General features: G+C 41.7%; 1 protein-coding gene across 1 annotated transcript in view; it reads left to right on the top strand.

The window, feature by feature from the left end:
- Nucleotides 1-14154, top strand: part of TTC39C (tetratricopeptide repeat domain 39C) — a 116517-nt gene that overhangs the window by 93223 nt on the left and 9140 nt on the right. The window contains 5 exon segments of the mRNA XM_073679181.1: nucleotides 3604-3772; nucleotides 6014-6107; nucleotides 8910-9017; nucleotides 10264-10373; nucleotides 11825-11948. Coding sequence (XP_073535282.1) covers nucleotides 3604-3772; nucleotides 6014-6107; nucleotides 8910-9017; nucleotides 10264-10373; nucleotides 11825-11948 — 605 coding nt within the window.

Below are 14154 nucleotides of genomic sequence, written 5' to 3'. Positions count from 1 at the left end.
TACCAGCAAATACAAAGGTCCATATATCTGGAACCATATGACGGATTAAAAAAAAAAACCAAATCGTAGACTTAGAGGAGCAGCCAGAAAAAATAGAGGACGACCTGATGACCAGTTTTTGCTCCTAAGATTGAATTTTTATTTAGCTGAACCAGTTGCAATATTTTTCAAATTATTCTGATTAGATGCTGCTGTATATCAAACCAAGCTTGGGTCCGGTCGATAGACTGCAGTAGGGTAGGCTGGCAGACGAGAGTAACACATGACCAGAGAGAGTATGTCCACACATTATAATCTGAATTCACCGCAGATCAGCAGCACAATTTCCATGTGTTGCATGCTAATTTTGCTGTGCGTTGTGCTGTAGATTTGCTGGGTTTTCCATCACATGCATCACGAAGGATGAACGTCAAAGTGAAGGTCCTCTTATTTCCAAGAAAGATTTTTCTATGACGCATGGATGTGGTTTTCAAAACCCACTTCACATTTATTAAATTGTAAATTGCTGATGATTTTCTATGCCGAATCAGCAATGAAAAATCCCCATCAATACCATGGAGTATTTATAGAGACTTATACTGTAACTTTGCAATAGAATCTATATCTAACAAAACAATAGGCAGTTTTTATTCAAGACTATGCAAAGTTGCTTATTTTTTGTCTTAAAGGGGTATTCGCAAGTTGTCTCTTGAGCAGCTCAGAGCTATGCAGTCTCTCATTAATTCTTGCTTGGGGGGACCTTGAATGACTGGTGAGTAGCTTTGTTGTGCTACTACACACACTACTCAAAAAAATAACGGCAACACTTAAACAACAGAATGTAACTCCAAGTAAATCAAACTTCTGTGAAATCAAACTGTCCACTTAGGAAGCAACACTGATTGACAATCAATTTCACATGCTGTTGTGCAAATGGAATAGACAATAGATGGAAATTATTGGCAATTATCAAGACACCCTCAATAAAGGAGTGGTTCTGCAGGTGGGGACCACAGACCACATCTCAGTACCAATGCTTTCTGGCTGTTGTTTTGGTCACTTTTGAATGTTGGTTGTGCTTTCACACTCGTAGCAAGAGACGGACTCTACAACCCACAGAAGTTGCTCAGGTAGTGCAGCTCATCCAGGATGGCACATCAATGCGAGCTGTGGCAAGAAGGTTTGCTGTGTCTGTCAGCGTAGTGTCCAGAAGCTGGAGACAGGCCAGTACACCAGGAGACGTGGAGGGGGCCATAGGAGGGCAACATCCCAGCAGCAGGACTGCTACCTCCGCCTTTGTGCAAGGAGGAACAGGAAGAGCACTGCCAGAGCCCTGCAAATGACCTCCAGCAGGCCACAAATGTGTATGTGTCTGCACAAACGGTTAGAAACCATGTGGGTGGTATGAGGGCCCGACGTCCACAGATGGTGGTTGTGCTCACAGCCCAACAACGTGCAGGACGCTTCGCATTTGCCACAGAACACCAGGATTGGCAAAGTCGCCACTGGCGCCCTGTTCTCTTCACAGATGAAAGCAGGTTCACACTGAGCACATGTAACAGACTTGACAGAGTCTGGAGACGCCGTGGAGAGCGATCTGCTGCCTGCAACATCCTTCAGCATGACCGGTTTGGCAGTGGGTCAGTAATGGTGTGGGGTGGCATTTCTTTGGAGGGCCGCACAGCCCTCCATGTGCTCGCCAGAGGTAGCCTGACTGCCATTAAGTACCGAGATGAGATCCTCAGACCCCTTGTGAGACCATATGTTGGTGTGGTTGGCCCTGGGTTCCTCCTAATGCAGGACAGTGCCAGACCTCATGTGGCTGGAGTGTGTCAGCAGTTCCTGCAAGATGAAGGCATTGAAGCAATGGACTGGCCCGCCCGTTCTCCAGACCTGAATCCGATTGAGCACATTTGGGACATCATGTCTTGCTCCATCCACCAACGTCCTGTTGCACCACAGACTGTCCAGGAGTTGGCGGATGCTTTAGTCCAGGTCTGGGAGGAGATCCCACAGAAGACCATCTGAAACCTCATCAGGAGCATGCCCAGGCGTTGTAGGGAGGTCATACAGGCACGTGGAGGCCACACACAATACTGAGCCTCATTTTGACTTGTTTTAAGGACATTACATCAAAGTTGGATCAGCCTGTAGTGTGTTTTTCCACTTTAATTTTGGGAGTGACTCCAAATCCAGGCCTCCATTGGTTAATAAATTTGATTTCCATTGATGATTTTTGTGTGATTTTGTTGTCAGCACATTCAACTTTGTACAGAGCAAAGTATTCAATGAGAATATTTCATTCATTCAGATCTAGGATGTGTTATTTGAGTGTTCCCTTTATTTTTTGAGTAGTGTATTAACTGTCTGTCAGTGCTTGTTCTGAGCCTACACTGTTATCACTATGTATACATTTACGTATATATAGAGATAACAGGGATTGTGAACAAGCACACCGGGGAACAATGACAGCAGTAATTAGGAGAACTGCTGGGGAAACTGCCAATGCTGTGTGTTGGAAGTGGGGGGATTGGATTCCATAGGACTAATAAGAGCCCTGTCAGAAGCTGAGTGGAAGGGAGGTGAGCAGCTAACTCTGTATAGAAATCAATGAGCTGGAGAGAGCTGACCGGTATGTTAAGAGTTAACTCCTCTCCTGGAATGTAGTTACTAAGCACACTGTCCAGGATCTGGTGGCCTAACTCTTTGAAAATGAGCGGCACACTATGTAAGATAAAAGCTCCCATTGCAGGAGAATGACAATAGATAGAAAAGCAAGTCAATTGTAAACGTGCTCATTTTCTTACTGTCTAACGAAAGCAACATCTATACATAGCCTTTAGTTGCCCCATAAGAAGTCCCTTAATGTGAAGTGTCCTGATGTGTTTGCACTGAACGCTTCCTAACCCCTCTTATGCTTAAGTGATTTTTCTAGTGTCCAACCAGTAAGCCTTTAGAGCTGTCAGTCAGAGCAGAGGGGAGGAGTTTAGAAACGTTCAGTGCAGAGAGACCAGGACACTTCACATGAAGGGGGTGCCCACAGGGCACTTACAAGAAATTACATTTTTGTTTCCTTTGGTAATGTAAGCAGCATGACCATCAACCTAGTCATGGGGAAAGTGCTTCAGTCGGTATCCATCTAACGGCATCAGCAATTTTGAGAGGTCAAAATTGCTAACACAATCCCTTTAAACCTGGCCAAAGTGCACAATGTTGTACTGTATACTACCATTCAAAGAAGTTACTTTTTTTCCCAGAAATCCCTTTTATCATCAGGTAAAATCCTTTTTTAATCAATGGCATTCTGTGACTTCTATTGACAAAAATGTGAAAATGTTATTGTGCACGGAGGGCTGAGATGCACTGACGTTCCAGTTACGGGTACAGGTGTAGAATACCTCTTAGCCTCGCCAAGTTCAGATTATTCCGGGTATAATAATGTCAGTATAACATGCACTTTTCTTTATAAGCTTAGCCCTCTTATCCTTGCTTGTGACCCATGTCTTCTGTTCCAGTCTAGTCAGTTTTCTTCACTTCTGTTTTCACATCCTCATTTTCAGTGTCTTTCCTACTGTCATGGCCTTGTATAGCTGTAACGTGCAGATGCTTTCCCTCTCTATACAGACTAGCCTTGTTGTGGTATCATACAGTCGTCCGGCCATTTTTTGCATTGGATGGAAGTGATAATCAAGCGGGACTAAAGGAGGCAAAAGAGATTCTCCTCAAGAAAGAATCTGCATATCCCAACTCTTCTTTATTCATGTTCTTCAAGGGAAGAGTCCAACGATTAGAGGTATCCCCGCTCATTCCGTACTTCCAGGTCCCATTTTCCTATTGCTATCGTCCAGCATTTGTAGTGTGCTCTCGCCCCTTGAGTCAGATGCCTCGCTGCAGGGAAACCCTTGTAAGAAATCATTAATGGGAAATGGGTTCTTCACTTACAGTAATAAAGGTTCTTTCTGACTGTTATTTTGGCACTGATCGTAGGTGGTTCTAAGAACAGTTTGAGAACATTGTGCTCTAGAAAAGTAATTTATCTTCAGTCCTAAATGCCATTAATCATACTGTACACTTCAGAACAGCCAGAAAAGGAGATGACGAATAGCACAGCAAATCATGTCTGTCCATGGTAAATGAGGCTTAGTAAGGAGCGATATCACAAACGTACTTTCAAGTAGAATCATACATAGAATATGTTTATTTAATTTACTTGGATGTATATGTATAATGCCCCCAACCACATTAGAGCAAAGTCTGCCAGCTGTCTGATGTGAGCAGGGCCCTTCAATCCACCCTCCTTCAACTTTTGTTTGGGTGGTTTGAAAGGTCCCTATCCCCATAATGTTGGGGCGAAAAAGGGATTGTACATATTGAGAGTCCACGTCTGTCCTTTTGTTCTTCCAAGACTTAAGCTACCACTAAAGATGCCTAGCAGCGCATGTCTCCTTCACCCATTACAGGGAGATAAAAGGGAAAGCCACTGGCGGAACAAGCTTATCTGCACCATACCGAGCAGATGTTGGCTGTGCTACACATCCAACATCTGCCTGTAGCAGAGGTGACCTGACCTAGCTCTGATCACGGACAGTGATATTTATATGGAGAGCTTTCTACCCATAGTCTTTCCCTGTGATGCGATCCTGGGGTGCCGATGGGTCACCGTGTCAGCCAGGGGCTTACTGAAGACCTCCCATAGCTGCCATCTTGGTACTCTTGTAAAGTCCAGACACAAGCTGGACTTCAGAGCAGACCATTATTTACAATTTATACTGTAATACTGTGGTATTGCAGTACATGGTATAAGCAAGTTCAAGTCACCTAAAAACAAAGTAAAAATTATTATTGATTGTTAACATGTTGGGTGCTTTTGCATTGCGTTTTTTGCCACATTCAGTGGTCCCATTGGGGCTTACGTCCGAAACCACACAAAATGGGTTTCGGACGTATACGCCTACTGGAGGCGGACACCATGACTACAGTCTACTATTTCTGAGTGTCCACCTCCAGTAGGTATATACGCCCAAAAATGATGCAGGACAGAGCAAATGGTGACGTCGTCTGCACCATTATAGTAAATTGCCCCGTCCTCGCATATGCCCCAAAACCATTTTGCGGGGTTCGGTCGTAAGCGCCGATGGGATCACTGAACATGGCAAAGAATGTAGTGTGAAAGCACCCTTACTCTTTACCCAAAAAATAAAAAATATATACAAAAAAAGTAGAAATAAAAATATTTTAAAGACTGTAAAAGAAACAAACAAACAAAAAAATATACAAATTTAAATCTCACCCTTTCCCCCTCTCAAAGATGAGGGAATTAAATCATTAAAAAAAAATCATAAAAAAAATATAAAATGACTTAGACCGTACGTTAATCACAGAATGTTGAGCACTCGTGTGTTCTCTGAGAGAGCCGCTACCCAACTCCTTTTGGTGGTGGCTTATGTCTTAGAGAAGAGAAGGATTGGCAGTCGGAATGCCTCCATATACATAAGATGGATAATGCTGTTGGCAGACTGTCATTATCGGTGGGTTCGGCCGATGTTGGTCTAATGTGTCTGGGGGCCTTATTGGTGTACGGACCGGACACTAGAACCATCACACAGACTCCTTTTGGTGGTGGTGGCTTAAGTCTTAGAGAAGAGAAGGATTGGCAGTCCAAAAAGTCGGAATGCCTCCATATTCATAAGATGGATAATGCTGTCGGCAGACTGTCATTATCGGTGGGTTCGGCCGATGTTGGTCTAATGTGTCTGGGGACCTTATTGGTGTATGGGTCGGACACTAGAACCATCACCCAAGCAGCGGGGAAGGATTAGGGAGTGTTCAGTGCACAGAGCCCTGGACACTGGGGGTCTTATTATATATCTTGTGACTATTTGGTGAAAAGTTCCTGACACTGAACAGACTGAATTACTTATTCCACGATGTGCAGTGTACACTACCTAACTTGTGAAATGTGCATGGCTGATCTGCCTATCATTTGTCTCATTAACAATTTCTACTTTCATGTAATTTTATGCTTCTGTTTCAGTGTCAAATAAACAGTGCCTTGACCTCCTTCCACACCGCTCTGGAGCTTGCCACCGAGCAGCGAGAGATCCAGCATGTTTGCCTGTATGAGATTGGTAAGTGTAAAGTGCATTGGTCATTAACCAGAAATATTGGCCTCTATACTAGAATCACCATCATCATCATCATTGGGGTAAAAGTTGCACATGGAGACCTCATAGAAATGTACATATTAACTGCGGAGAGTACAAAACTACATATATGCAGTCTGTGCAGCCACACAGGGGCCCAAGAGTTAAGGGGGTTCATTTCTACCCCAAAGCAGGAGGAATTGTGCATTACAATGAGCTATTGGACTGCAAAGGGCCTATATACTGTTCTTGCACAGGGGCCTCCTCTGTCTGTGTCCACCTCTGCATATATGATACAAAGCATACGAGTAAAGAAAACCTTTGATGTGATTTGGTATCTGTTGACATTTTTCTTTATTACTCATCAGATCCATTATATGAGCAGCCTTGTCTCTGACACGTCTACTATCATTTTCACACCTCTCCATTCTACAGTCTGCTTAACCTTTGTGACTAGAAAAATATATCTTTGTACCATGTTAACCCATAGATAAAAAAAATTAATACGGGTGCATCTCACTAAATTAGAATATCATCAAAAAGTCAATTTATTTCAGTTCTTCAATACAAAAAGTGAAACTCATATTATATAGAGTCATTACAAACAGAGTGATCTATGTCAAGTGTTTATTTCTGTTAATGTTGATGATTATGGCTTACAGCCAATGAAAACACAGAAGTCATTATCTCAGTAAATTAGAATATTTTATAATAGCTTGAAAAATGATTTTAAAATCCGAAATGTTGGCATATTGAAATGTATTTTCAGTAAATGCACTCAATACTTGGTCGGGTTCCTTTTGCATCAATTACTGCATCAATGCGGCGTGGCATGGAGGCGATCAGCCTGGGGCACTGCTGAGGTGTTATGGAAGCCCAGGTTGCTTTGATAGCAGCCTTCAGCTCGTCTGCATTGTTGGGTCTGGTGTCTCATCTTCGTGTTGACAATACCCCATAGATTCTCTATAGGGTTAAGGTCAGGCGAGTTTGCTCCCCAATCAAGCACAGTGATACTGTTGTTTTTAAACCAGGTATTGGTACTTTTGGCAGTGTGGACAGGTGCCAAGTTCTGCTGGAGAATGAAATTTCCATCTCCAAAAAGCTTGTCGACAGAGGGAAGCATGAAGTGCTCTAAAATGTCCTGGTAGACGGCTGTGCTGACTTTGGTCTGGATAAAACACAGTGGACCTACACCAGCAGATGACATGGCTCCCCAAACCATCACTGATTGTGGGAACTTCACACTAGACCTCAAGCAGCTTGGATTGTGGCCTCTCCACTCTTCCTCTAGACTCTGGGACCTTGTGAAGTGTGTCAATGACTGCCTTCTGGACATCTGTCAAGTCAGCAGTCTTCCCCATGATTGTGGAAGCTACTGAAACAGACTAAGGGACCTTTTTAAACGCTTAAGAAGCCTTTGCAGGTGTTTTTTGTTAATTATTCTAATTTACTGAGATAATGACTTTTGTGTTTTCATTGGCTATAAGTTATAATCATCAACATTAACAGAAATAAACTCTTGAAATAGATCACTCTGTTTGTAATGACTCTATATAACGAGTTTCACTTTTTGTATTGAAGAACTGAAATAATTAAACTTTTTGATGATATTCTAATTTAGTGAGATGCACCTGTAATTGTCTGACCGCATTGATTCCCTTTTAATGGCTAAAGGTGCATTTACAACACACAATTGCGGCCATTAAATGACCATCGGTCAGTGCATTATACAGACCCACCTCACTTCCATGTGCACAGTACAGTTGTTAAAGGGATTATCCACTCCTAGGACAACCCCTTCTCATTTCCCATGTTTGGCCCCTATAAAATAAAACCACTTATACTTCCTTCGCATGCCGACGCCTTTCCAGTGGTGTTGGCACTTGCGTCCCAATCAGTGATGGCGTCGCTATCTTCACCTTCGGACAAATCGAACCTCAAGAGGAAGTCAGAGAGTAGCCGCAGCCCGACTCCAGTCGCCGTGTGCAATTTTTTTTACCTTTTTCTGTGTTTTGTTGTACTGTTGATTCTTTTTTTTTTTTTATAAAGTATTTAATAAAATTTGTGATTTTTAAGGTTTTTGATTAATTGTTGATAACCGTACTCTACCACCATTTATTTGCGTGCATGCATGGCAAGGATAATATGGAGATATACCTCCTGTTACATCCAAAGATTAGGCATGTTGAAATCCAATATGTCCAATCCTTCTTTCTTTGGATATGTGCCACAGAGTGGAGAGTCAGGACACCCCCTTACACATTAGAAGGCCAGTTATGTCATGGTATGTGGGTTTGTGTATGGACACCTTAACATCTTTGATGGTAAAGGACCCTGTACACATTAGAGTATCATCAGTTAAATCTGTCGATATATATGGTGACTCGGCCGACACTCTGTTTTGTATATGGACCTCCAGACTCTTCCCTGACAGATGATATCAGGGGAGATCAGCTTTCAGTATGTCCAATTTCTATTGTATTGTCCGCTCTCTTGTGTATGGGGCCCCTAAAATCTATTTAGTTTCCAAAACACTGTTTGAAACTTCAGTAGCACATTGGTGATTAGATCCTTCCAGTTTTTTTGAATACAAGATTGAGTGATGTCGTGTTCATGGTGGCCAGATATCCTGGCTAGCTGGCCATGCATGCTGCAATTGTTTGTCCTGTTGTCACATAAAATTGCTCCAGGTATGAGGTCCCTTTTTGATTCTATACTTTCATCTCGAGGACAATGCATGACCTTTTCCAGTTTTTCAATTGATGTTTCTTATTTATTCTCTCTCAGGCTGGTGCAGCATGATAGAATTAAACTTTAAGGATGCTTTCCGGTCCTTTGAACGGTTAAAAAATGAATCCAGGTGGTCACAGTGTTACTACGCCTATCTTACTGCAGGTAGGTGTTAGTGCTCATAATTTTGCAACATTAAAAAAAAAACACTTAAAGGGTCATTGTCACGTCATGTTAGGAATATGAATCAGTTGTCCTGCGTCCTGAAGCACATCAGATCAGGTAAATGAAGAGGCTGCTCCTCCTGTACACCTTCAATACCTACAGCATGTACTTTCCATCAAAATGACAAGACTCTACTTTCCTATGAACCTTCATATACATGTTCGTGTCTCCAGATGCTAGGGTGGCCTTCAGTCTTTGTCCAGTTTCCCTAATTTTACAATAATATGTTAAAGGCATTGTCTGGGCTTAGGCTACAAGTCTGCAGACACTCTATGTGACTGCATAATTGTCAATCCGTGTGCACTCTGTGAGGATTCTCCATCATGTGATTTGCATGGTTCTGGCCACACTCCGACTAGACGTGTCCAGCCTCTCCCAATACACTTGTATTAAGCGAGATTGTGCATGTCTAGTCAGCACATCACTGTGCAAATTGCATACTTGCGGTAGTGTGCCTGCCTGCTCCCGGTACCAGAGAATCCTCACAGCGAGTTCACTGCACACTGTGAGGATTCGCAAGTCTGCAGTCAGATGGAGTGACTGCAGGCTTGTAGGCCAGATGACCCCTTTAATCAACATGACAAACTGCTGTGACAGCTGCGATTCCCACTAATCTTACAGAGGATTGGTCATATGGGTGTGTCTCTAGACAGTCAGCACTGACTACACAATGTTTGACTATATACGGACACAATCTCAATTGGTCACACCCAGTTGTCAGTTTATTCATATATTTTTAGGAGGACTAACAGAGCAATGGCACAATGTTATAAGAAAAGATGATCCAGAAATGTTACTTTATGGGAAACGCAAGTACTTACTAAGCAGTCTAACCAGGACAGGTCATCTTTAGGAAACGTCTACATATTCTTCCCAATGCAGAGTATCACATTTCCTGAAACCCTTTTATGGTAAAGCAGCCTTGCAATAATTCTCCCATGGGCTTTAAATAATACAAAAAACATGACTGTATTTTTCCCAATCGTCCCATGTTCCCCAGCCGCTCATCTGCTGTACCTCCACCTTTCTCTCTGTACAGTGTCCGTGGCCCTATTGAGTTACATCACTATCGGATCAATGACACGCCATCACATAAGATTGTACAAGACATTTCTTACACTGTGTGAAACTGTGAAATAACTATTGGAGTTTTCCTGCGCTTTAAGTTCTATTTTTCCAATTTCAGTCTGTCAAGGTGCCACTGGAGACGAGGACGGTGCACAGGAAGTATTTAGAGACGTCCAAAAGCTATTTAAAAGGAAAAACAATCAGATTGAGCAGTTTTCAGTGAAAAAGGTTTGTGTAAAGTTGGTTAAGGACAGTGATGTAGTGGGAAGAAAACCATGACCTGATAGAAATGTTACATGGGTAACATACCCTTGTGTGGGTGACCTGCGCTATGCCGCCATGTGATCACATTCAGCATGGTCGTTATAGACCACACACTAATGATGTGACAATGCCTTTCTGCCATAGGATGAACAAAGAACAAAAAATGTGAGAAAAGCAATAGAATAATAAAAACCACATTACTGACCTGATATCTGCAGACAGTCCCTGCAAAAACTGACAGGGAGCTCCACATAGTTGGCTTTGCTCTGGCACACCCTATCAGTCGTTGCAGGTATCAGGTCATTAATGTTTATTTTTTTGTAATTTTTGGGGTTTCCCCCTCTCACACACACTTGGCCCAATTTAAAAACCTCTTTTAAAGTGATTTGCACAATTTAAAATTCCTTGAAAGTTGACGAGAATCTGTCGGCCCCAGAAATGCTATTTGCAATCAGATATAGTGGTAAATTGTATGGAAATCATTCCTTCTGGCTTACCGGAGAGTGGCTACAGGGATAAAAGGAAGTTTCATTCTCCCTGCAGCTGCTCGCTTCCAATCATTGGGGCGGTGCAGAGAGCAGTTACAGGCACCACCCCCTATACAGTGAGCACAACTGTAATCATTCCCCGGCACAGCCTATTCTGCAGCGTATGTGTGCACAGCAGAATGTCATTCACAGTGCCGCAGACTGATGGCAGCACTTACTGTATAATTAGCGTTTCTAGGGGTGACAGGTTCCATTAAATTCTGTTGTGCAGTACTGGTGAAATTGCCATTGAATTCTGTAGGAAGATTGTCTTACACCTTGACTTGAGCGACATTGCATGACAGAAGGCGATGTGACCATATACATAAGAGAAAAGTGGGCCGACTATCTGATGTGTATGGAGGGATTTTGACTTCTCCCTAAAGGCCGAAGGTGGGGTAAAGAAGGATCGGGTATGTTGAATTTTACCATGCCCAATCTTTGCTCTCATGGGAAATAAACCACCACCTGCCGGGATTATTCCCCTCCTGCATTGAGATCTTATGCATGCTTGGCCAAACTGAGCGTGTATGTTTCCGAGAGAGATGGAAAGAGTAGCTGAAAACTGAATCTGTACTTTTGGGGGTAACTTTTTGTGCAGGAGATTACTTATCATTGGGTCAGTCCAATTACAGCATTATAATTTAAATGTCAAAATGTCTCTATATTATATTTATTTGACCATCAACAATCAAAAGTGTACTGAAGACTAAATGGAGGAGATAAGACACTGACTAAATATATAAACGTGAAAGGGGGAGATGTTCAACTGCACAAATTCACGATGTAGGGGGATTTATCAATGTTATCGAGGTAACCCTGCTCGCCGTCTGTATATCCATATACTCTATATATTCTAATGATATATGTTTTGTGTGACAATAACAGGGTGACCGATTCAGAAAACAAAAACCAACCAAGCAGTTGTGTGTACTGGCTGCTATTGAGGTCCTGTACTTGTGGAAAGCTCTGCCGAACTGCTCCTTCTCCAACCTCCAGCACATGAGTCAAGGTACGAGATGCCAAAATGCTGCGTCTGTATTCTCTTTGCTCTACATCCTTCAAAACCCCAGACATTTTCCATCATATTCCGTGAATACTGTACAGCTATAATGTAATATATTATAAATCCTTCTTTTATATTGTATTGTCTTGTATTGTTTTTGTTATAGTACTTTTTTTATAATCAAGCGTGGACCCTCCTTTTCCACTGTCAGCATAGGCTAAGTTCTCATGTCCGTTAATGGATCCAGCAGCAATGCATTGATGAAAAAGTTGTGCAGATACAACTGTTTTGTCATTTTTAAAAGTATATTCGGAGTGATACCTTTATTGGCTAACCAGAAAAAATATATATGCAAGTTTTCAGAGCATCGGGGCTCCTTCTTCAGGCAGTGTTACACATGAATATAGCCTGATGAAGGAGCCTGTGTGCTCTGAAAGCTTGCAGATATATATAGATTTTTTTCTGGTTAGCCAATAAAGGTATCACTCCGAGAATACTTTTGTCATTTTTGGGCCTAAAAGTATTTACATCGATTTTTCTGGCTAACACCATTCCACAATATAACTTTGTATTGTACATCACCTCCTTTTTAAAAAAAAAAAAAAAAAAAAGTAAAAAAGATATAAACTGGAACCATTTTTTCATCATTGACGCCTATGGAAAACAGATCCATTAATTAGCCGTCCATTTTTTTTTCATCTGAAAAGGATCTGTTTTTTCCTAAATGGTAGAAATCGAATGGCTATTTAACAGATCTGTTTTCATTAGACTTCAGTATTAAAAAGATGGATTCAATTGTTTTTTTCAGCTAGACGAAAAAGTTGTGTCTGCACAATGTATTTTGTCCTGCTGAGATAAATGATTGCTGCTGGATCTCTTTCAGAAGGATGATTACTGAACATGTCAAGTTAGCCTTAGGCCACGTTCACACGTTCAGTTTTTACCTCCATACTTGTAAGCCAAAACCAGAAGTGTATGAAAAATACAAGAGTGGTGAGGTGTTTCTATTACACGTTTCCTCTGACTGTTCCACTCCTGGTTTTGGCTTACAAATACTGATGTAAAAAAAACTCACCAAATACTCTACGTGTGAACCTAGCCTAAGCGGGAAAAGCCTGTCGGCTGCTATATGCTTGTAATCCGCATGTCACCTGCATGTGCTGTGGCGACAGATGACTGAATGACACTGACGATATCTGTACAGATTACTGCAGTTGATGACTTTATTGCACCATTGGCTGTTATATTGCCTGTTGTTGACAAGGCAATCTATGGTCTTATCATATCTTCATATTAGGAAATATTAGCTATTTTCAGATTAATAATCCTGGTAACATTGAATACAGTGTAACTGTTCTAGTCTTTGCTTCCTTCTTTCAATCACTTTCCAGTAAACTCTTACTGTATTATCGCCATATCTATGTCATGAACGTCTACCGCAGATCTGATGCTGTATCTGTGTTATACAATGGATTGTTTGCCGTAGTTCGGCACATACCTTGTGTCTGCGTTATCTCCTATATTGATATTAATATTAAAATGGAGACCCTAGATTGTTTCAGAAAGTGTAACCTTTTCATGTCTCATTTTAAGGAATTGCTACGAAATATTTCCAGAATGCCTGATCCATAGCGCTCACTCATAGAGCCCTAATGTAGAAATAACGCATCCATAAAAATATTACGTCTGTCGCTCAGAACATTGGTGATTTTTTTTTTTGATCCTCCTTGTGACATTAGAGGGGATCCCCTCCCTTAGTCCTTATTCTCCAAGTAATGCATGTCACCTACTGGAATCGTTGGGTATACATTGCTTTCAGTGGGATCTGGCTGTCCTGAATAAGGGCTAATGGAGAAAGAGGTGATTAGACTGGCACCACTCGTCCATCTACCAGCTTCTAGTGCCCAAGAAAATCGTATATAAAGGGGCTCTCTGAGAACAATTCTTGATGATGAAAAACAACTTTTAAGTAACTTTTTCATATACTGTGAAATTTGATCTCCATCTTTTCAGGGACTAAAGTTGCCATGAGTCGTGGCTGTGCCTCTCTGCGATATATTTTTTTTTTTTGTTATTTAAAGATGACTTTAAGTGAAAAGTGACCAGTTTTTGCTCTTATTTTATTCTCCCTGCTCCCCTGAGTATTCTGTTTTTTTTTTTAAACTTGCCTCCACAGATTTGGGCTTAGTAATTTATCAAATTTGGGCTAAGC

Source organism: Phyllobates terribilis, unplaced genomic scaffold (genome assembly GCF_046119375.1).
Source record: "Phyllobates terribilis strain yellow unplaced genomic scaffold, ASM4611937v1 Scaffold_4__5_contigs__length_816908805, whole genome shotgun sequence".
NCBI classification, from domain to species: domain Eukaryota; kingdom Metazoa; phylum Chordata; class Amphibia; order Anura; family Dendrobatidae; genus Phyllobates; species Phyllobates terribilis.
This window is presented reverse-complemented; position numbering and strand designations above follow the sequence as displayed.